Source organism: Mus caroli, unplaced genomic scaffold, assembly GCF_978045245.1.
Source record: "Mus caroli unplaced genomic scaffold, Mus_caroli_1 scaffold_5, whole genome shotgun sequence".
In the NCBI taxonomy this organism is placed as follows: domain Eukaryota; kingdom Metazoa; phylum Chordata; class Mammalia; order Rodentia; family Muridae; genus Mus; species Mus caroli.
The window spans coordinates 135,853,861-135,876,526 of record NW_028227260.1 but is presented as its reverse complement, the minus strand read 5'-3'; the positions used below and the strand labels follow the sequence as shown (position 1 = coordinate 135,876,526).

Here is a 22,666-nt window from a genome sequence, read left to right as displayed (position 1 = left end):
ATATATAATCCACCTGTCTAGATGCAGTTTCCATTATTTTCCTCTTATTCTTTTTATGGTGGAGTTAGAGATTGAATAGCTAATCATGGTGGTTGTTAACATTTCACTGTATGAAAAGATAATACCATTCTTGTATCAGTACATTAATTGCCTTTTTTCTCTAATAGGAATTGTAAGATACATTCATAGTTTCCCATGCAGGAACCTCACAGTGCAAGATGGAAATTCATCTCACTAACTATATGATAGCTCCTCAACCCTGAGCATCCCGGGTCATCAATCACCTTTATACTTTTCAGTTCCCTTAGCTTTATTGTCAACCTTTAAAGTTTTTCTGTGTCCCACTGTTTTTATTAGAGAAATCAATAGCATTCATTAGGAAAAGAAAATGCAGCTGATTTAAAATCTGATGTGTACATTCTTGTTTATGTTTTTCACATTTGTGCAATAATCAAATACAGATTGCTATTGATACATCTGACAAGCAGGGAAGGGCAAAGGCAGAACAAGGCAAGGGGCTTGAGCCCTAAAGTGATGGTTACAGCTGTAAGAACCAGGTGAAATGCAGGGCAGGTGCCAGGAAACTTCAGACCCTGTCAAATCCAGTCTCTCAAACCCATGCCCATTTCTCTATGCCCCATGATACAGCAAGATGAATGCCATAGCATTATTTAAAGCCTGGAAAAATCAACCAAAGGACTATTCTGCATCATAAAAATTATATGAAATTACAATTTCAGTGGTCATAAATAAAGTTTTATTGGAGCTGAGGCCCAATTATTTGTTTATGGACTATCTACAATTACTTTTCTTCTACAAGAGAGGGGCTCATTAGCTGCAACGGTGAATTAATACCTCAAAAGCTATGACTAGAATTTCTGAGGTTTTACAGAAGTTCCCTGACTACTAAACTAGAGACTCAACTTCAGTGCTCTGAGGCTCTGGTGTAGAACTTAGAAACCCTTCGATTTCATAACTATAATTAGGATGCTTATTTCATCTGTTCAAGGGATCCTCATTTTTCAGATTATTTTATCAAGGTCTGGAGAGATGGCTCAGCAGTTAAGATGGCTGCTCTTCCCGAGGTCCTGAGTTCAATTCCCAGCATCCACATGGTGGCTTACAGCCATATGTAATAGGATCCAGTGCTCTCATCTGTATGTCTGAAGACAGCTATAGTATACTCACATACCAAAAATAAATTAAAAAAAAAAGATAGAGATAATGTGATACTTACTCTAGATCTAGAATCTGTTTACTAATCAATAAAACCCCAAATCTATTAAAGGTTATGGGGGTTCATTTAATACATTTTAGCAATTTTGCTGTCTATTTATTTGAACATTTTTCTGCTATTCCATCATTTGAAAACTTGTTTGATATATAATTGCACTGAAAGGATCTGAGCCATTATAGTCTTCTTCAAAATAGAAACCCACAATGGAAGGCTGATTTCATAATGACACTACATTTTCAAAAGGTTAAGCAGAAGAAACAAAAGACACTTCTGAAAAATGCAAAAATGTGGCAGCTCCTATACACTTTTCCTATTTTCCTGTTGCAACCAGTATCAGGGAGAGAAAAATGCCCAAAGAAATACATTCCAGAAATAAGTTAGGCATGCAGGTATTCAGTCTTTTTTAATGTGCTGCAGACTTATATTATTCCCCCTTAAGGCCCTCATATATTCCATGAGAAAATTTGAAAAGGTCCAGTATATTAAATTAATATATCATGTCTTACAAAGGTTGTCACTGTTTTCCTTTTATAACTACATAAGAGTAATGGATATTGTATATATGAAGATTTCATGATGTACTGGAACCAATCAATGAAACTGTTAAATTATTAAGAGACTTTCCCTATCAAATCCCTGTTTCTTGCCATGCTCTATCCATCACCTTCTCTATTTCAATAGGCATGTGAGCATGGAAATCTAATGAGTTAAAAAGAGGATGCTCTGGATTTGGGGATTTAGCTCAGTGGTAGAGCGTTGCCTAGCAAGCACAAGGCCCTGGGTTCAGTCCTCAGCTCTGGAAAAATAAAAAAGGATGCTTCTTTATAGGAAGAGATACTAGCAAGTCTATATAAGGGGAATTAAAAAACCAACAATAAACCCCAGTCATATTCATATATATGATGAAGTCTCTCTCTCTCTCTCTCTCTCTCTCTCTCTCTCTCTCTCTCTCTCTCTCTCTCTCTCTCTCACACACACACACACACACACACACACACACACATACATATATATATATATATATATATATATATATATATATATATATATATATGACTTTCTGTAGACCTCTTTTTGTTCTGCAAAAACAACATGGGCAGAAAACTACACAGTGCAACCAATACAAATTCTGTTTGGATTTATATAAAAACTCATTTATTAATGGATAAGATTCAGAAGAATTCACTGTGTTCACTGGGAAGAGAAATCAAGGATGGTTACAAGTTTTGCTGCCTCAACAAAATGGAACACAACCTGCTAAGATAAGGTGGCATACTCTCCACCTCAACCCGTGTTCGGGTCAGAAAATGAATGAAGTCTCTTGATTTTAGTCTTGTACAATGATTCTTTCTAGCCTGAAGTCTTTCTTGGAATTACGACTTTCAATTGGAATCACTTAGTATGCCAATCATGTAATTTTAAAAAATTCTATATATTGTACCTTAAACTATTTAATAAAACATGTTTTTGATGGTGATACTATTAAGGAAGGGATCAACTCCTATAAAAGTTTATGAATAGTTTTCATTTTGTAATTTATACATGATGGAAGTTCTCTCTCATTTGCTCATTTGCTTTCTATCTGTTTTTTGAGACAGAGTTTTTGTGCATACTTGGTTGTCCTGGAACTTGCTCTGTATATCAGGCTGGCCTCAAACACAAGAGATCTGCTTGCCTCTGTCTGGTATTAAATGTGTACACTAACATGCGCAGCTAAGGGATATCTCTTAAAATGGGACGAAATATCATGAAGTGATCTATAATTAGAATTAGAGCACCCTCATCACAAGGAGGTTTAGGATCTGTACGGCAATCAGACAAACAGTTGTAAAAAATGTGGTTTGTGAAATAAGATTAAAATCAGTCAATAGCATCTCAGGCAGATGATGATGATGGTAAATTTTAAAGTAATTATCTATCCTTAGGTTAACCTTTGTGAAACCTTTTTAAAGTCAGAGTATCACTACATGGCCCAGGTTGGCCTTGAACTCAGATTCCTCTGCCTCAACCTGTCAAGTGCAAAGAATTCAGGTATGTACCATTAGGCCTAGTGATAGTCTAGTAGTGCCAATAGGCAGTGCCAATATATGTATTTTTTATTTCTCTCTCTTTTTGGAGTAAAGTATAATTACATCTTTTTTCCTATTTCCATTTCTTCCCTCCAACCTATCACACATACCCCATCTTGATCTCAAATTTATGGCCTCTATTTTTTAAACGGTTTTGTGTGTGTGTGTGTGCAACTTTCTCTAACTAGGGGTACAGATCATGTTCAAGGTAGCCTATTCCTATGCTATTTGGCCAATGCACTCACTTATTTCTTGTTCCTACCTAGATACAACATAGGAAAACAGAGAACACAGGGATGCATGAGAAAAATAGAAGCCTCGAGATTCTTAGTTTTACATAATGATTTTTCCATGGCTTAAAGAGTATAATTTTCCCCAAAATAATATTCCTAATTAATATTACAGACAGGATAATGAAAAATAAGTGGCTGAATATTCATTCACAGCACTAAGAAAGAGACCCATCCCATGTACGAAGAGATGTTTCGAAATGACCACCAACTGCCTCCCAGAATTCTGTCAATTTTTGAAGACTATCTTTATAGTAGTTACCTTTTCAGTAAACCACAAAAGTACAAGTGATTGTACTTCCTAGGCATTTTCAGATGTCATACACTTAAAACAGTACAATAACAGAAGACAATATGTGTGGCTAAACTAAGAAGTCCTAGAATGTCAATTTTATGCTAAGAGCATGAGTATCTCATGCTTTTAGAAATCTGACTAATGAAAGAAACTGGAAAACCTATGTAGTTAATGATAATGCCCTCTAGGTTCCCCAGATCTACAAAGCTTGGTTCCAGAAAAACTTATATAACTCCACGTGGAGAAATCAGATAGAAAAGATGAGTAACATTAAGGCCATGCTACCACCAAGAAAGTGTTCTATACATAGGAAAGTAAAAAGTGGGGAAGTCGTTCTTCTCTCCAATAAACAGCTGGATCTAATAGACTACTAAAGTCTCTAATTTCTTACAATACTAGGAGAAAAAGATTCTGAGAAATATCCTAAATTTATTTAATACCATGATAGATGATAAAGAGTTTGAGACACTGGCCATCTCAAGGATTCTATGTAGAACCAAAGTGTTAAATTAAGGCTGGTGACTGGAGAATACTTCACAGTAGTACCGTGCTTGTCTACCACATACAATGCTCTGAGTTTGAGATCCCACACTGGATGGCAACAACAACAACTAACAGATAAAAATCAACCATACAACTTCAAACCAACAATGACTCTTTCTAGTCTAGTCGTGACTTTCCAAATAACGAATGTATTGTTGGTAATTTAAAAAGACTAGTACCCGGGAGCTCTTGACTCTAGCTGCATATGTATCAAAAGATGGCCTAATCAGCCATCACTAGAAAGAGAGGCCCATTGGACATGCAAACTTTATATGCCCCAGTACAGGGGAACACCAGGGCCAAAAAGTGGGAGTGGGTGGGTAGGGGAGTTGGGGGGAGGGTATGGGGGGACTTTGGGGATAGCATTGGAAATGTAATTGAGGAAAATACGTAATAAAAAATATTTTTTAAAAAAGACTAAACAATAATAGTGGCGATAGATATAAAATGAAGTATCCCTAACATCCATTATATTAAAAATATATTATTCACACTTAATCTAAAAGAGACCTTATGGGATTGATTTATATAGAGACAAAATATTTCTGTTAAAATAAATTCATGACCAATGTTTAATTAGGAAGACAAAAGAAGTATACCATGGTGAAACCTGTCTGATGTTTCAGTAAGAGTAATTTTGAAGTCTAATAGTCAGAGATCTTAATTTTCATAGTTAACAAACTGTGTCTAATACTGAATGAACTATACGTTGACTACAAGAAGAATATTATCTTACTGTGTGGTCACTATTAGATATCAATTCTGGAATTGAGGAAATAAGAAGAACCAAGCCTTTGTAAAGAATGATTTTAAGTAGCATAGTTTGTGGATTTTTTTTTTTCCAGACAGGGTTTCTCTGTGTATCCCTGGCTATCCTGGAACTCACTCTGTAGACCAGGCTGGCCTCGAACTCAGGAATCTGCCTGCCTCTGCCTCCCAAGTGCTGGGATTAAAGGCATGTACCACCACTGCCAGGCAGCTTGTGGGTTTTTAATAGTGGAGGATGAAGAATGATGTCAAACTTCTATCAAGACTCTATTAGAATATAAATTACTTGAATATATATTCCAATTGATCTTTCAATATGAAAATTATATAGCTGTTCAAATTCAGCAAACTATATATTAGTTATAGTTTGGACCATGGCTAATATTTTATGCAGAAATAAATCATACAGATGATCTTTGATATTTTCTTAGAAAAATAGATTACAAAGGAAACCCTAGGCATATTTTTATCTCTAAATTTTTTTGTTACCAACAACAAATTCCTGAATAAAAAAATATCCTATATATAATATAAGTAGAAAGACTTACGGAGTTCTCCAGCTGCATTTCGTCCACCAACTGCATACAGAAATCCTTTGAGGGCACTTAGGTGGAAGAAGGTGCGCTTTTCATTTAAAGATGCAACTTGGATCCATTTGTTGTATCGAGGATCAAATCTAAACACTGTATCGACGGCGGTTTTTCCTTTTGTGTCATAATTACTCTGCCCACCAACAACGTAGAGAAAATTTCCGATGACAGCAATGCCATGCTGGTATCTTGGGGCATCCATGGGGGCTAGAGATTTCCACTCGTGGGTCTTTTCATCATACATGCGCAATTCTTTACTGACGACAAGCTGCTGTCTCAGGACTCCTCCGAGTGTAACCAAACGAGTGGTGTCAGACCGAATGGCAGTCCTGTCTGACTGCATAACTGGCTGCATAAACGGCATCATTTGGTAATTGCTGGCTTCCAGAAGCAAATTGACGCAAGTATTGTCAGTTCTCATGAAATCCACGGTTTGCACATAATTAATGAGCTCCTGTGGTGTCATCAGCGGAAATCGTATATTCTTCATTAGTTTTGCAGCAACGTCCATTCTAGGTTCTTCCAGGCGAAGCCAGCGACAGGTAGCTTTGAAGAGGTCAAGTTCGGTGCAGCGCTTAAGGCTGTTGCTGGACAGGACAAAGGCAAGGCGCTCAAAGGGAAGCTTCAGGAACTCCCCAGTGCTCAGCAATGCAGCAAAATTCTTTAAGACGAAGCTGTTGACATATTTATCCACTTCTGTCAGATGGTAGGTGTTGGCAATCCGTCCAACTTCAACACAGTTATCCAAAGTGACCTAAGAATCCAATAAAAAAATTCAAACATGAAAACAAGAAAATTCTGGACATCTACATTTTGATCACAAAACCTCTTATTTCAGAGGAAGACTGCTTTGTAAAATCCATAGAAGTGTAAATAAAAATTCTTATTTAAGTGTATAAAAGTGTAAAGATGATACAAAAAACCTTCACCTGGTTCAGCAAAAAATGATGGCTAAACAAAACCAAAAAGCTCTTAACCTAAGACAACATTTCAATTGACTATGTCCAAAATAATTTTTTCTTCCTCAAAAATTATCCACCTAAATACTAATGAAATAATTGCTAGATGAAAAATTTAGGAAAAATTGTATGTTATTTAATTACAGTCAAATCAATTTCTTCTTCTTGGTTGTTCAAAATAGCACATAAAATTAGCAGGTCACAAAACAGAATGTCTATTATCTAATTCTTTGACTTCCATTTTTCTATAGAGGTGTCATTTGTTACTATCCTTCATATGGATTCTTTTCAAAGTTAGTGTTCATAAGAAATGAGTTAATAGCACAGTTGTTTCTTGTACAAAATTATTTTACATATATTTATCCAGAAATGTAAGTTAGAGAATGTGTTGATGGCAGGAAGAATGTATCTATATTAAAACCCATGCAGGATGAATTTGGGGGATCTATTGTTCATATCTTGGCAGTGTAACTTTCCTTAGTTTTTCTGTTAGTACTAACACACTCTAGCACTAGTGATAATTGAAATAAGCCCAGAATAACATTCCTAGCACAAACTTAAATATGCCCTAAAGTAGAAAGTGAAGAAAGTGGGGAAGTGAATCAAGTGGCCCTTCCTTCCTAGGCAGGAGCACTTTGCAATGTTTTAATAACTGATAGGTCAAAATGAGAAACAGGAAAATAAAATCAGCAAACATAATACAAGATAAAACCATAAAACAAGCCCACCACACAAATACTTCCATGTGTGTATACAACACAAAGACAGGGAAAAGGCTCAATGTGTGTGTTTCTTAACTTATGTCATAGTATATTAACAACGTGTAACATAAAATTCACCAATGCATTGTTAACTTCATAACTGCAATGCTAAGGCATGTGCTATATGGTTAAGAGAAAAATGAATAATCCTTCTATTGATGTTTCACTTGATGAAATGAAGGGCTAGAGATGTAGCTCACTGGTAGGCTGTTTGTCTGGCATGCAAAAGCCATTAGTTCCACCCCCAGTATTGAAAACAAAAGCTAAAAGCATTACTCCTTTGCATAAAATAACAACTCAGTTAGATATTATAACAGTAAAAACTGTAAGACTGGCCAACAAATATGTCCATAGATATATTTCTCAAAAACAATTTGCACTTTTTTCTGTTATTCTATTTAATTTTAATAACTTGTTTTTAATTAATTAAAATCTGTTGTTACTCAAGTTTCCTACATGTACACAATTCACATTGATAACTCTCCTTCCAACCTCTCTTATCTTCTTGTTACCCCTGTCAACTCCTGCTGTCTCTCCACAAATCTTTTTGTGGCTTGTGGAGTTTAACAAAGGCCTGGGGTTTACGGGGGGCTTCTGTGTGAGCATGGGTTTTGAGCTATCTATTTGAGCCTAGAGTGTTCAGCAGTGCATAGAGAACTGATGGCAATGTTTCTCCTAAGAAAACGGATTTGCTGATTATAAAAAAAAATCATCAAAATGTCTTATTGCTTACTTTATTTGATAGTTATATATTTAAAACACCTAAAATAAACTAGCAGAAAATAAGGAAAATAAATTCTGGTTCTCTAGAAATGCACGGACTAATAATGTACCAATACCTTTGATTTTTAATACTAAATGTATTTTAATCCTATTTTAGAACTGGCAGATTGATGTGTCAAAAAACCTTCAGTCGCATGGAATAGAGTTAAAGCCATATTTGATTACCCAGATGGTACTAGGTGGAAGGCATTATTATTTAGGGTGATGAATCTGCTTTCCTAGCAAGTAAAAAGTAAAGGTAATTTTGCTTTTGGAAATATTTACTACTAGGGATAGGCAAGTATTTCTGACAGCACAAAATTGTCAAAGATGACCACTTCTGTCATTATTATATGACTACTAGCAAAATCAACAAAGAATGGTCAATTAAGATCACCAGCTATTACAAATTAGTTAGATACAAGTTAAATCTAAATTTCTTGCATGTGGAGTGTGATGGTATATGCCTGTGATTCTAGCATTTGAGAAATAGAAGTAGGCTGCTCACAAGCTCATGGTTAGCCTGAGCTACAAAGTGAGATCCCCATCTCCTGAACAAGGAAGAAATGAAAACATCTGAATAGAAATAAAATGGCCCAACAATCAAGATTTAAAAAACAAGATGCTAACATAAGTGGTTAGCAGAGCCTGGCATCCCAGTGTGCAACTATAATCCTACTACATGCATATCTGTGGACTAGTAGGATTGTCATGAGTTTGAGGCCAGTCTGGGGTGGAGTTAGACCATGTCTCAAAAACTAATGATGATGACTATAATGGTATGATGATAATAAAGAAACAAGATTAGGATATTTTATTCTCTTCCACCACCCTGCCCCTGTCTTTAACAATATCCAATTAGATAAACATTACTAATATGTCAGGAGAAAAAAAACCAACAACCTTTTACATATGGGCATTTGGAGATTATCTTCTAGCTATCAGTAATCCATATACACAGATGCAAAGGGCTGGAAAAGACTTGGATAGAACACCTACTCAATACAAATAACTCCCACCTTTAAAACACTGCTAGAGAGTTTTTGATTATCTTCTAAATTGTCATCTTCTTTATAAAAGAACTATTTTCTATAGCCTCTATATTACAGACACTACACTGTGGACATACAAGCAAAGTTAAGATCTACTAAAATCAGTATTACAAATATTCAAGATGTAGTAACAGAATATAGTACTTATTAGGACAGAAAATTACTAGGACCTTATTAATAATAAATGGAACACAGGGGAAGTGTGTATTGGGAAATTAATCTTCATGAGGTAATTTTAAAATACAGGGTTAAAAGTTGAAGTCTCAGAGAACAGTTAACAAAATAAACCGACTAAAGCTGATGGCAAACAGGAAATAATTTTACCAAATTTCAGGACTACTTTATTCTAGTTCACTCTGACCCACTGCTCAGTCCCAATTCTTAGTAACGTCTGTCTCAGGTAGACAATCTTCAGATGTTTACATCAGGTAGTATGTTAGAAATGAATACAGGCTAATTATGGGATGGATCCCTGGATATGGCAGTCTCCAGATGCGTACACTAGCAAGTGTTTGCTGAAAGGACCCTGATATAGCTGTCTCTTGTGAGACTAGGCCGAGGCCTAGCAAACACAGAAGGGGATGCTCAGAGTCAGTCATTGCATACACTAGCAAGTGTTTGCTGAAAGGACCCTGATATAGCTGTCTCTTGTGAGACTAGGCCGAGGCCTAGCAAACACAGAAGGGGATGCTCACAGTCAGCTATTGGATGGATCACAGGGCCCCCAATGGAGGAGCTAGAGAAAGTACCCAAGGAGCTAAAGAGATCTGCAACCCTATAGGTGCAACAAAATTATGAACTAACCAGTACCCCGGAGCTCTTGTCTCTAGCTGCATATGTATCAAAAGATGGCCTAGTCGGCCATCACTGGAAAGAGAGGCCCATTGGACATGCAAACTTTATATGCCCCAGTACAGGGGAACACCAGGGCCAAAAAATGGGAATGGGTGGGTAGGTAAGTTGGGGGGGGGAGGGTATGGGGGACTTTTGGGATAGCATTGGGAATGTAATTGGGGAAAATAGGTAATAAAAAATATTTTAAAAAAAGAAATGAATACCGGCAATACCATGTAATGTAGTTTACATATGAGAGAGAACCTTATACTTTCAATGATACTTAAAGATTATTAAGTCTTCAAGTAGGAATAATTCTAATTTCATCCCAATCTATCAAATTTCATCTGAAAGTCTGGCCAGAATCCCCAAGTAATTACATATGAGAACAGATTTACAACAGAACTGAATCCAGACAGTATTACTTCATTTAAAAGGTCTGCACATACTGTGGCTTCTCTTTAGATCATATAAATCTTCTACATTTTAAAAAGACTGAACAATAAAACAAGAGAAATTCATCACCTACATCGAGGCACGTCTAAAATTGTTCTTCAAAATTTTACTTTTATTTCTTTGACATATATTATTATATTATTTTTTAATTCAAACTTTCAAGCCATCTGAAAAGCAGTTCACACACTATAATTTTGCTACTTGTGTTCTCATTAACATGTTAGTCCTTGTTGCTGCTGCAGATTCAAATAAATTTTGCCTGCACCCAAACACCTTCATTAATATAATTTAATGATTCAATGGCACATTTGATTAGAAATCTCTGGTATTATTTTGTTAAAGAAATAGTGTTATATACAAAGAGATCCTGGTACAGATTAAACAAACAAATGCCTGCTTTTATACTTGCAAAGTCAAAAGCAGAGACTAATATACCTGCTCAGTGAGAATTCGCTCCACACACTTAGAGATGAAGTAAACTCTTTCCTAAGGAAAACTTCTGGTTGACTGTGGATAATGTCCAAATAAGAGTCGACACCCAAAAGATTTCATTAGATTTTAAATACCTTAGGCTTATGTGTTTTATATATGATGCTGTCATTCTTAAATCTCTTTTTGGGTTCTAATCCCAGGTTGCACTCGAACAATTTAAATAGATAATATAAATCTGGCCCCTTAGGCAGATATACACAACAAAGATTTTGAATACTGCCAGAATTATTTTAAGTATTCCAGTGTTGTTCTTTTAGAAATAATTGTTACTGAGGAATCATCTTACTTACCAGGAAGAATAGTATTTTCCTGGTAAGAGAACAAAGGATTAATGGCAGACCTGGACTTACTTAATGGTGGTTTAACCTTATCCTGCCTGTCTGTCCCAGCTGTCCCTTAGAGGTATGTCTTTCTAATGGCTGGTTTCAAGTCATTGCTATCTCTTTTGTTATAAGAACCAAAGCCTAATGGCTGATCAAGGCCTATCAATTCCAATGAGTAAACATACACATCCCAGCATCCTAAATTTTGTATCTCTCTAACATGCCCGTTAAGCATGCCATTTATCTTTGGAGTATTTTGGAGGCTAAATTCCACTTGTGTGACTTAATGTTTCCTGAGCAAATGTATTAGTAAGTCTTTTATAATACCAATTCTATCACTTCAGCTTCTTCTCCATCACGCACTCCACACTTTAAATTCGACTTAGTGCTTTCTAGTTTATATGAAACCCAGCCCAAAGACGAGTTCAACCAACTTGAAAAATATAAGCATATGCAATCAAGCAATTAAAATTAGGAGCAGAAGATGCAACACACATTTCTAGCCAGAATCCCTGCATAGGCACAGAACACATTTGAAGACAAAAGCTAAAGAACATTCAGGTAAGAACAAAGGGATAATTAAAATATGTATAAAACAACTAAAGAACAAATCCAATTATAGACAAAAGGTCTAAAGATGTACAAATGATGGATAAATATATCAAGCAATTTTCAACATTCTTAGCTGAAATCAATAAATATATCAAACAACATTTTTAGCCATCAGAGGAATGCAAATCAAACTGTTACAGGTCCAAAAGAAAACAAGATACTCTAAAGAGCCATTTATGTTTCTCAATCTATCAGATTTTTGAAACAACAGACCCCGCCCCCCCCCCCCCCCCCCAGTGGAAATTTCTCCAGGAATCTCATGCTGGGAGAAAACAAAAGCCTGAGAAAGAATGGGAATTTAACTCCAGGAAAAAGACTGAAGACCAAATAACCATGGATCAAAAGAGGGCTACTTTGATTGGGACTACATAAATGTCCCCTCTGTTTAAGTGAGACTTGGGGTGGGGAGACTTGAGGGATCTTTTTGTCTCATTCGCAATGTGGCTACATTGAATAAATCTCCTTTTCATTTTAGTTTGACTATTGAAGACCTGTGGCCATACCTAGTTTTGGGCACAAGATGTAACCCCAAGTTCAATAACAAAACTACCTCAAGATTCTATCTCACCCTACTCAGGATAGCAAACAGGAAAATGAATGACAACAAATGTAGGCAAGGATGGGGTGGGATGAGGACAGGAACTCGAAGACTACTGGTGGGAGTATACAGTAACTAGTTCCACTACCTCAGAAGTCACTGTAGATATGCTTCAGAAACTAAAGATGGAAGTTTCTTTAAAGACCAGCTATATACCCAAGGCAATCTATGTTACATACCACAGAGATGCATGTTCATTCTTTGTACTACAGCACTATACACAATAGCCATGTTAGGGAATCAGCATATATGTACATCAACAGATGGACAGATGAAGAAAGCAATGACACTGGAGGATATTGTGTAACATGAAACAAGCCAAAGAAAGACAAATATCTGTTTCCTATTATATGTGGGAGGTGAAATTGAAAAATATTGTACTTAATATTCATATATAAAATAAAGAAAATTATTCATTCTGCAGTATATATTCCCAAAATTTATACACTATATATTTCCATCAATTCCAAGTATCCTATTTCGGCAACCTAGTATTGAACAGGTTTATATTGTGGATAAGCTTATTATTATTATTCATAATTAACCTTGCAGAGAAAATAGTACATGACAAATATTTCAAACTAAAAACAATAAATGAATGAAAATCTTGATCTAAGTCTGTTTGTAAATTGAGGAATTGTTACAAAATATTATAGTGATATGATGTCATAGAGACAAAGAACTAATTAAATTGTTTTATTCAAAAGATTTGTGTTGTGTGTGTGTGTTACACAAATGTGTGTGTGTGTGTGTTTTTTACATGAATGTATGTATGTACACTGTGTGCATGTGTAGTTCCTGTTGAGGCCAGAAGAGATCCCCTGGAACTGTAGTTACATTGGTTGTGCTGGAAGACCAGCTGGGGCTCTTAACCAGTAAGCCATTTCTCCAGCCCTTTACTTTTATGTTTTAGTGATAGAAATGAAGACAGCTTATTAAAGAAGAGAAAAAGAGTGTGCTAGAGGCGTGGGACAGGAGTAGGCTCAAAAGCCCTAATGTAATATCTTTAAAGTATGTAACTAAAAACAAGACAATTTCCCATTACCTTTTCAACATATAAAGATACGTTTTTTAACTTTATAAATAATTTTATCTATTCTGATATATAGACTTACTCATCAGTAGTTTATGTTCATTTCAGTGTTCTCTGTTCTATAGCAACAACAAAAAAATGATATAGCAATAACAAAATTGCCAGATCCCATAAAATATAATACTAATTATAACCCTAAGGGAAAAACAATTATCTTAAAGGATGATGAAATTAGACAGAAGGTTGATTTCCTTCTATTGAGCCTCAGGCTCTGTTACACAAAGGTGGAATTCTAACACAAAAGTGAATTTGTTATATTTAAAGTTATCATTTAAAACTGCTGCATAAATTCTTTCTGGATCTCGTTTTGCCAATTCACATTTTACTAGCCACCATTCTTCATCTACTTGCATGATTAAGAATTAGAAGCAATGTTTCTTTTCAAAGCTCCAATTTGATTAGTGCTTCAGTTATTTGAGCAATAACTTCAATACTTTATTAAAAACATGAAGCCTATTTCAGCCTAAGCATTTTGTTTCAGCACAGTTTTTAAAACATAGGATCGATCTTGGCTCCGGGACTCCGCCGAACTTAGTCTACAGGTTAGAGTGAGGACCACAGAGGCAGACAGCTTCTGGGACAGGCGGGAGCCACAGAGCCGCTGAGGCAGCACCCTTTTGGGGCCGCAGACATCCGGCACCCTCCCAGTCGGAGGACAGTGACCTGCCCTGCAGGGAACGCCATCTTGGCTCCGGGACTCCGCCGAGCTTAGTCTCTACAGGTCAGAGTGGGGACCACGGGGGCAGACGGCTTCTGGGACAGGCGGGAGCCACAGAGCTGCTGAGGCAGCACCCTTTAGGGGCTGCAGACATCCGGCACCCTCCCAGTCGGAGGACAGTGACCTGCCCTGCAGGGAGTGCCATCTTGGCTCCGGGACTCCGCCGAACTTAGTCTACAGGTTAGAGTGAGGACCACAGAGGCAGACAGCTTCTGGGACAGGCGGGAGCCACAGAGCCGCTGAGGCAGCACCCTTTTGGGGCCGCAGACATCCGGCACCCTCCCAGCCGGAGAACAGTGACCTGCCCTGCAGGGAGCGCCATCTTGGCTCCGGGACTCCGCCGAACTTAGTCTGTACAGGTCTGCTGACAGAGGATACTCAGAATCCCCAGAAGAACAACCTCTGAACAGAGACAACTATAACAACTCCAGAGATTACCAGATGGCGAGAGGTAAAGGTAAGAATCTTACTAACAGAAACCAAGACCACTCACCATCATCAGGACCCAGCACTCCCACTTCGCCCAGTCCAGGGCACCCCAACACACCTGAAAAACTAGACCTGGATTTAAAAGCATATCTCATGATGATGGTAGAGGACATCAAGAAGGACTTTAAACAACTACAGGAGAACATGGCTAAAGAGTTACAAGTCCTTAAAGAAAAACAGGAAAACACAACCAAACTGGTAGAAGTCCTTAAAGAGAAACAGGAAAACACATCCAATCAGATGATGGAAATGAACAAAACCATACTAGACCTAAAAAGGGAAGTAGACACAATAAAGAAAACCCAAAATGAGGCAACACTGGAGATAGAAACCCTAGGAAAGAAATCTGGAACCATAGATGCAAGCATCAGCAACAGAATACAAGAGATGGAAGAGAGAATCTCAGGTGCAGAAGATTCCATAGAGAACATGGGCACAACAATCAAGGAAAATGGAAAATGCAAAAAGATCCTAACTCAAAACATCCAGGAAATACAGGACACAATGAGAAGACCAAACCTACGGATAATAGGAGTGGATGAGAATGAAGATTTTCAACTCAAAGGACCAGCAAACATCTTCAACAAAATTATAGAAGAAAACTTCCCAAATCTAAAGAAAGAGATGCCCATGAACATACAAGAAGCCTACAGAACTCCAAATAGGCTGGACCAGAAAAGAAATACCTCCCGACACATAATAATCAGAACAACAAATGCTCTAAATAAAGATAGAATACTAAAAGCAGTAAGAGAAAAAGGCCAAGTAACATATAAAGGCAAGCCTATTAGAATTACACCAGATTTTTCACCAGAGACTATGAAAGCTAGAAGATCCTGGACAGATGTTATACAGACACTAAAAGAACACAAATTCCAGCCCAAGCTACTATACCCAGCCAAACTCTCAATTAACATAGATGGAGAAACCAAAGTATTCCACGACAAAGCCAAATTCACACATTATCTCTCCACGAATCCAGCCCTTCAAAGGATAATAACAGAAAAAAACCAATACAAGGACAGGAACCACGCCCTAGAAACAACAAGAAGGTAATCCCTCAACAAACCTAAAAGAAGACAGCCACAAGAACAGAATGCCAACTTTAACAACAAAAATAACAGGAAACAACAATTACTTTTCCTTAATATCTCTTAATATCAATGGACTCAACTCCCCGATAAAAAGACATAGACTAACAAACTGGCTACACAAACAAGACCCAACATTTTGCTGCTTACAAGAAACTCATCTCAGAGAAAAAGATAGACACTACCTCAGAATGAAAGGCTGGAAAACAATTTTCCAAGCAAATGGTCTGAAGAAACAAGCTGGAGTAGCCATTCTAATATCAGATAAGATTGACTTCCAACCCAAAGTCATCAAAAAAGACAGGGAGGGGCACTTCATACTCATCAAAGGTAAAATCCTCCAACAGGAACTATCAATCCTGAATATCTATGCTCCAAATACAAAGGCAGCCTCATTCATTAAAGAAACTTTAGTAAATCTCAAAGCACACATTGCACCTCATACAATAATAGTGGGAGACTTCAACACACCACTTTCACCAATGGACAGATCATGGAAACAGAAACTAAACAGGGACACAGTGAAACTAACAGAAGTTATGGATCAAATGGATCTGGCAGATATCTACAGAACATTTTACCCTAAAACAAAAGGATACACCTTCTTCTCAGCACCTCATGGTACCTTCTCCAAAATTGACCACGTAATTGGGCACAAAACAGGACTCAACAGATACAAAAACATTGAAATTGTCCCATGCATCCTATCAGATCACCATGGACTAAGGCTGATCTTCAATAACAAAATAAATAATAGAAAGCCAACCTTCACGTGGAAACTGAACAACACTCTTCTCAATGATACCTTGGTCAAGGAAGGAATAAAGAAAGAAATTAAGGACTTTTTAGAGTTCAATGAAAATGAAGCCACAACATACCCAAACTTATGGGACGCAATGAAAGCATTTCTAAGAGGAAAACTCATAGCTCTGAGTGCCTCCAAAAGGAAACTAGAAAGAGCACACATTAGCAGCTTGACAACACACCTAAAAGCACTAGAACAAAAGGAAGCAAATTCACCCAAGAGGAGTAGACGGCAGGAAATAATCAAACTCAGGGGTGAAATCAACCAAGTGGAAACAAGAAAAACTATTCAAAGAATCAACCAATCAAGGAGCTGGTTCTTTGAGAAAATCAACAAGATAGATAAACCCTTAGCCAGACTCACTAGAGGGCACAGGGAAAGCATCCTAATTAACAAAATCAGAAATGAAAAAGGAGACATAACAACAGATCCTGATGACATCCAAAACACCATCAGATCCTTCTACCAAAGGCTATACTCAACAAAACTGGAGAACCTGGATGAAATGGAGAAGTTCCTAGACAGATACCAGGTACCAAAGTTGAATCAAGATCAGGTTAATGATCTAAACAGCCCTATATCCCCCAAAGAAATAGAAGCAGTCATTAATAGTCTCCCAACCAAAAAAAGCCCAGGACCAGATGGGTTTAGTGCAGAGTTCTATCAGACCTTCAAAGAAGATCTAATCCCAGTTCTTCACAAACTATTCCACAAAATAGAAACAGAAGGTACTCTACCCAACTCATTCTATGAAGCCACAATTACTCTGATACCTAAACCACAAAAAGACCCAACAAAGATAGAAAACTTCAGACCAATATCCCTTATGAATATTGATGCAAAAATCCTCAATAAAGTTCTTGCTAACCGAATCCAAGAACACATCAAAACAATCATCCATCCTGACCAAGTAGGTTTCATCCCAGGGATGCAGGGATGGTTCAATATACGGAAATCCATCAACGTAATCCAGTATATAAACAAACTCAAAGACAAAAACCACATGGTCATCTCGTTAGATGCGGAAAAAGCATTTGACAAGATCCAACACCCATTCATGATAAAAGTCTTGGAAAGATCAGGAATTCAAGGCCCATACCTAAACATGATAAAAGCAATCTACAGCAAACCAGTAGCCAACATCAAAGTAAATGGTGAGAAGCTTGAAGCAATCCCTCTAAAATCAGGGACTAGACAAGGCTGTCCATTTTCTCCATACCTATTCAACATTGTACTTGAAGTCCTAGCCAGAGCAATTCGACAACAAAAGGAGATCAAAGGGATACAAATTGGAAAAGATGAAGTCAAAATATCACTTTTTGCAGATGATATGATAGTATATATAAGTGACCCTAAAAATTCCACCAGAGAACTCCTAAGCCTGATAAACAGCTTCGGTGAAGTAGCTGGATATAAAATTAACTCAAACAAATCAATGGCCTTTCTCTACACAAAGAATAAACAGGCTGAGAAAGAAATTAGGGAAACAACACCCTTCTCAATAGTCACAAATAATATAAAATATCTTGGCGTGACTCTAACTAAGGAAGTGAAAGATCTGTATAATAAAAACTTTAAGTCTCTGAAGAAAGAAATTATAGAAGATCTCAGAAGATGGAAAGATCTCCCATGCTCATGGATTGGCAGGATCAACATTGTAAAAATGGCTATCTTGCCAAAAGCAATCTACAGATTCAATGCAATCCCCATCAAAATTCCAACTCAATTCTTCAACGAATTCGAAAGTGCAATCTGCAAATTCATCTGGAATAACAAAAAACCTAGGATAGCAAAAACTCTTCTCAAGGATAAAAGAACCTCTGGTGGAATCACCATGCCGGACCTAAAGCTCTACTACAGAGCAATTGTGATAAAAACTGCATGGTACTGGTATAGTGACAGACAAATAGACCAATGGAATAGAATTGAAGACCCAGAAATGAACCCACACACCTACGGTCACTTGATCTTCGACAAGGGAGCTAAAAACATCCAGTGGAAGAAAGACAGCATTTTCAACAAATGGTGCTGGCACAAGTGGTTGTTAACATGTAGAAGAATGCGAATCGATCCATTCCTATCTCCTTGTACTAAGGTCAAGTCTAAGTGGATCAAGGAACTTCACATAAAACCAGAGACACTGAAACTTATAGAGGAGAAAGTGGGGAAAAGCCTTGAAGATATGGGCACAGGGGAAAAATTCCTGAATAGAACAGTAATGGCTTGTGCTGTAAGATCGAGAATTGACAAGTGGGACCTCATGAAACTACAAAGCTTCTGCAAGGCTAAAGACACCATCAATAAGACAAAAAAACCACCAACAGATTGGGAAAGGATCTTCACCTATCCTAAATCAGATAAGGGACTAATATCCAATATATATAAAGAACTCAAGAAGGTGGACTCCAGAAAGTCAAATAACCCCATTAAAAAATGGGGCTCAGAACTGAACAAAGAATTCTCGCCTGAGGAATACCGAATGGCAGAGAAACACCTGAAAAAATGTTCAACATCCTTAATCATCAGGGAAATGCAAATCAAAACAACCCTGAGATTCCACCTCACACCAGTCAGAATGGCTAAGATCAAAAATTCAGGTGACAGCAGTTGCTGGCGAGGATGTGGAGAAAGAGGAACACTCCTCCATTGTTGGTGGGATTGCAAGCTTGTACAACCACTCTGGAAATCAGTCTGGCGGTTCCTCAGAAAACTGGACATAGTACTACCGGAGGATCCAGCAATACCTCTCCTGGGCATATATCCAGAAGATGTCCCAACCGGTAAAAAGGACACATGTTCCACTATGTTCATAGCAGCCCTATTTATAATAGCCAGAAGCTGGAAAGAACCCAGATGTCCCTCAACAGAGGAATGGATACAGAAATTATGGTACATTTACACAATGGAGTACTACTCAGCTATTAAAAAGAATGAATTTATGAAATTCCTAGCCAAATGGATGGACCTGGAGGGCATCATCTTGAGTGAAGTAACACAATCACAAAAGAACTCACACAATATGTATTCACTGATAAGTGGATATTAGCCCAAAACTTAGGATACCCAAGATTTAAGATACAATTTGCTAAACGCATGAAACTCAAGAAGAATGAAGACCAAAGTGTGGACACTCTGCACCTTCTCAGAATTGGGAACAAAACACCCAGGGAAGGAGTTACAGAGACAAAGTTCGTAGCGGTGATGAAAGGATGGACCACTTAGAGACTGCCGTACCCAGGGATCCATCCCATAATCAACTTCTAAACGCTGACACCATTGCATACACTAGCAAGATTTTGCTGAAAGGACCCAAATATAGCTGTCTCTTGTGAGACGATGCTGGGGCCTAGCAAACACAGGAGTGGATGTTCACAGTCAGCTATTGGATGTATCACAGGGCTCCCAATGGAGAAGCTAGAGTAAGTACCCAAGGAGCTAAAGGGATCTGCAACCCTATTGTTGGAACAACATGATGTACTAACTAGAACCCCGGAGCTCTTGTCTCTAGCTGCATATGTATCGAAAGATGGCCTAGTCAGCCATCAATGGAAAGAGAGGCCCATTGGACTTGCAAACTTTATATGCCCCAATATAGGGGAATGCCAGGGCCAAAAGAATGGGAATGGGTGGATAGGGAAGTGGGGGGGCGCTATGGGGGACTTTTGGGATAGCATTGGAAACGTAATTGAGGAAAATATGTAATAAAAATATTAAAATAAAAAAAAAAAAAGAAAAAAAAACATAGGATCATTTTAATAAAATATTACCTATAATAGCTTAGCTCAGGAAATAACGAAAAGAAAAAAATCCTCCTATGTGAAATAGTCATAGTATCTTGAAACTTGAAGTTCTAAGTAGAAAAGCCCCACCAAAATATTGTTTTTATTTCATTTTACTTGCTGAGAAGCGAGAAATAATTTAAAGCTAAATAGTCATTCCACTAAGAAACATCAGAAAAAACAAACAAACAAACAAAGATCCTGGGACTAACAATCTGCTAATTTTCTAAAATATAAGTTCAAAGAATGTAAGAAAGGAGATTCCTACCAAAAAAGCACACAGACACATCACAGTAAGGAAGAGGAATTATAAAAAAGGTAGAAAGATGTTCAGAAAAAGTTGTATCTACTAGAAGTTCACAGGGAAGAAAATCTGCGAAGTGGCCAAAGAATGAACTGTAGCACAAGTAAATATGGCTAATGTGAAGCTTCCTCAGTACATAGGAGGCAGCCTCTCTGCTAAAGCTATTAAGAATGAATAACATTCTGAAGTAACAAAAAACCTAGGATAGCAAAAACTCTTCTCAAGGATAAAAGAACCTCTGGTGGAATCAACATGCCTGACCTAAAGCTTTACTACAAAACAATTGTGATAAAAACTGCATGGTACTGGTATAGTGACAGACAAGTAGACCAATGGAATAGAATTGAAGACCCAGAAATGAACCCACACACCTATGGTCACTTGATCTTTGACAAGGGAGCTAAAACCATCCAGTGGAAGAAAGACAGCATTTTCAACAAATGGTGCTGGCACAACTTGTGGTTATCATGTAGAAGAATGCAAATTGATCCATTCCTATCTCCTTGTACTAAGGTCAAATCTAAGTGGATCAAGGAACTCCAGATAAAACCAGAGACACTGAAACTTATAGAGGAGAAAGTGGGGAAAAGCCTGGAAGATATGGGCACAGGGGAAAAATTCCTGAATAGATCAGCAATGGCTTGTGCTGTAAGATCGAAAATTGACAAATGGTACCTCATGAAACTGCAAAGCTTCTGCAAGGCAAAAGACACCGTCAATAAGACAAAAAGGCCACCAACAGATTGGGAAAGGATCTTTATCTATCCTAAATCAGATAGGGAACTAGTATCCAATATATATAAAGAACTCAAGAAGGTAGACTCCAGAAAATCAAATAACCCCATTAAAAAGTGGGGCTCAGAGCTAAACAAAGAATTCTCAGCTGAGGAATACCGAATGGCTGAGAAGCACCTGAAAAAATGCTCAGCATCCTTAATCATCAGAGAAATGCAAATCAAAACCACCCTGAGATTCCACCTCACACCAGTCAGAATGGCTAAGATCAAAAATTCAGGTGACAGCAGATGCTGACAAGGATGTGGAGAAAGAGGAACACTCCTCCATTGTTGGTGGGATTGCAAGCTTGTACAACCACTCTGGAAATCAGACTGGCGGTTCCTCAGAAAATTGGACATAGTACTACTGGAGGATCCCACAATACCTCTCCTGGGCATATATCCAGAAGATGTCCTAACCGGTAAGAAGGACACATGCACCACTATGTTCATAGCAGCCTTATTTACAATAGCCAGAAGCTGGAAAGAACCCAGATGCCCCTGAACAGAGGAATGGATACAAAAAATGTGGTACATTTACACAATGGAGTACTACTCAGCTATTAAAAAGAATGAATTTATGAAATTCCTAGGCAAATGGTTGGACCTGGAGGGCATCACCCTGAGTGAGGTAACACAATCACAAAAGAACTCAAATGATATTTACTCACTGATAAGTGGATATTAGCCCAGAAACTTAGTATACCGGAGATATAAGATACAATTTGTAAAACACATGAAACTGAAGAAGAACAAAGACCAAAGTGGGGACACTTTGCCCCTGCTTAGAATTGGAAACAATCACCCATGGAAGGAGTTACAGAGAAAAAGTTTGGAGCTGAAACAAAAGGATGGACCATCTAGAGACTGCCATATCCAGGGATCCATCCCATAATTAGCCTCCAAACGATGACACCATTGCATACACTAGCAAGCGTTTGCCGAAAGGACCCTGATATAGCTGTCTCTT

General features: G+C 37.6%; 1 protein-coding gene across 5 annotated transcripts in view; it reads right to left on the bottom strand.

The window, feature by feature from the left end:
- Klhl13 (kelch like family member 13) overlaps positions 1-22,666 on the bottom strand; it is a 160,216-nt gene that overhangs the window by 9,526 nt on the left and 128,024 nt on the right. For all 5 annotated transcript variants that reach the window (XM_085838235.1, XM_085838239.1, XM_085838236.1 and 2 more), the window contains one exon: positions 5,751-6,546. In XM_085838235.1, the coding sequence (XP_085694361.1) occupies positions 5,751-6,546 (796 nt within the window). The remainder of the gene's footprint in view (positions 1-5,750; positions 6,547-22,666) is intronic.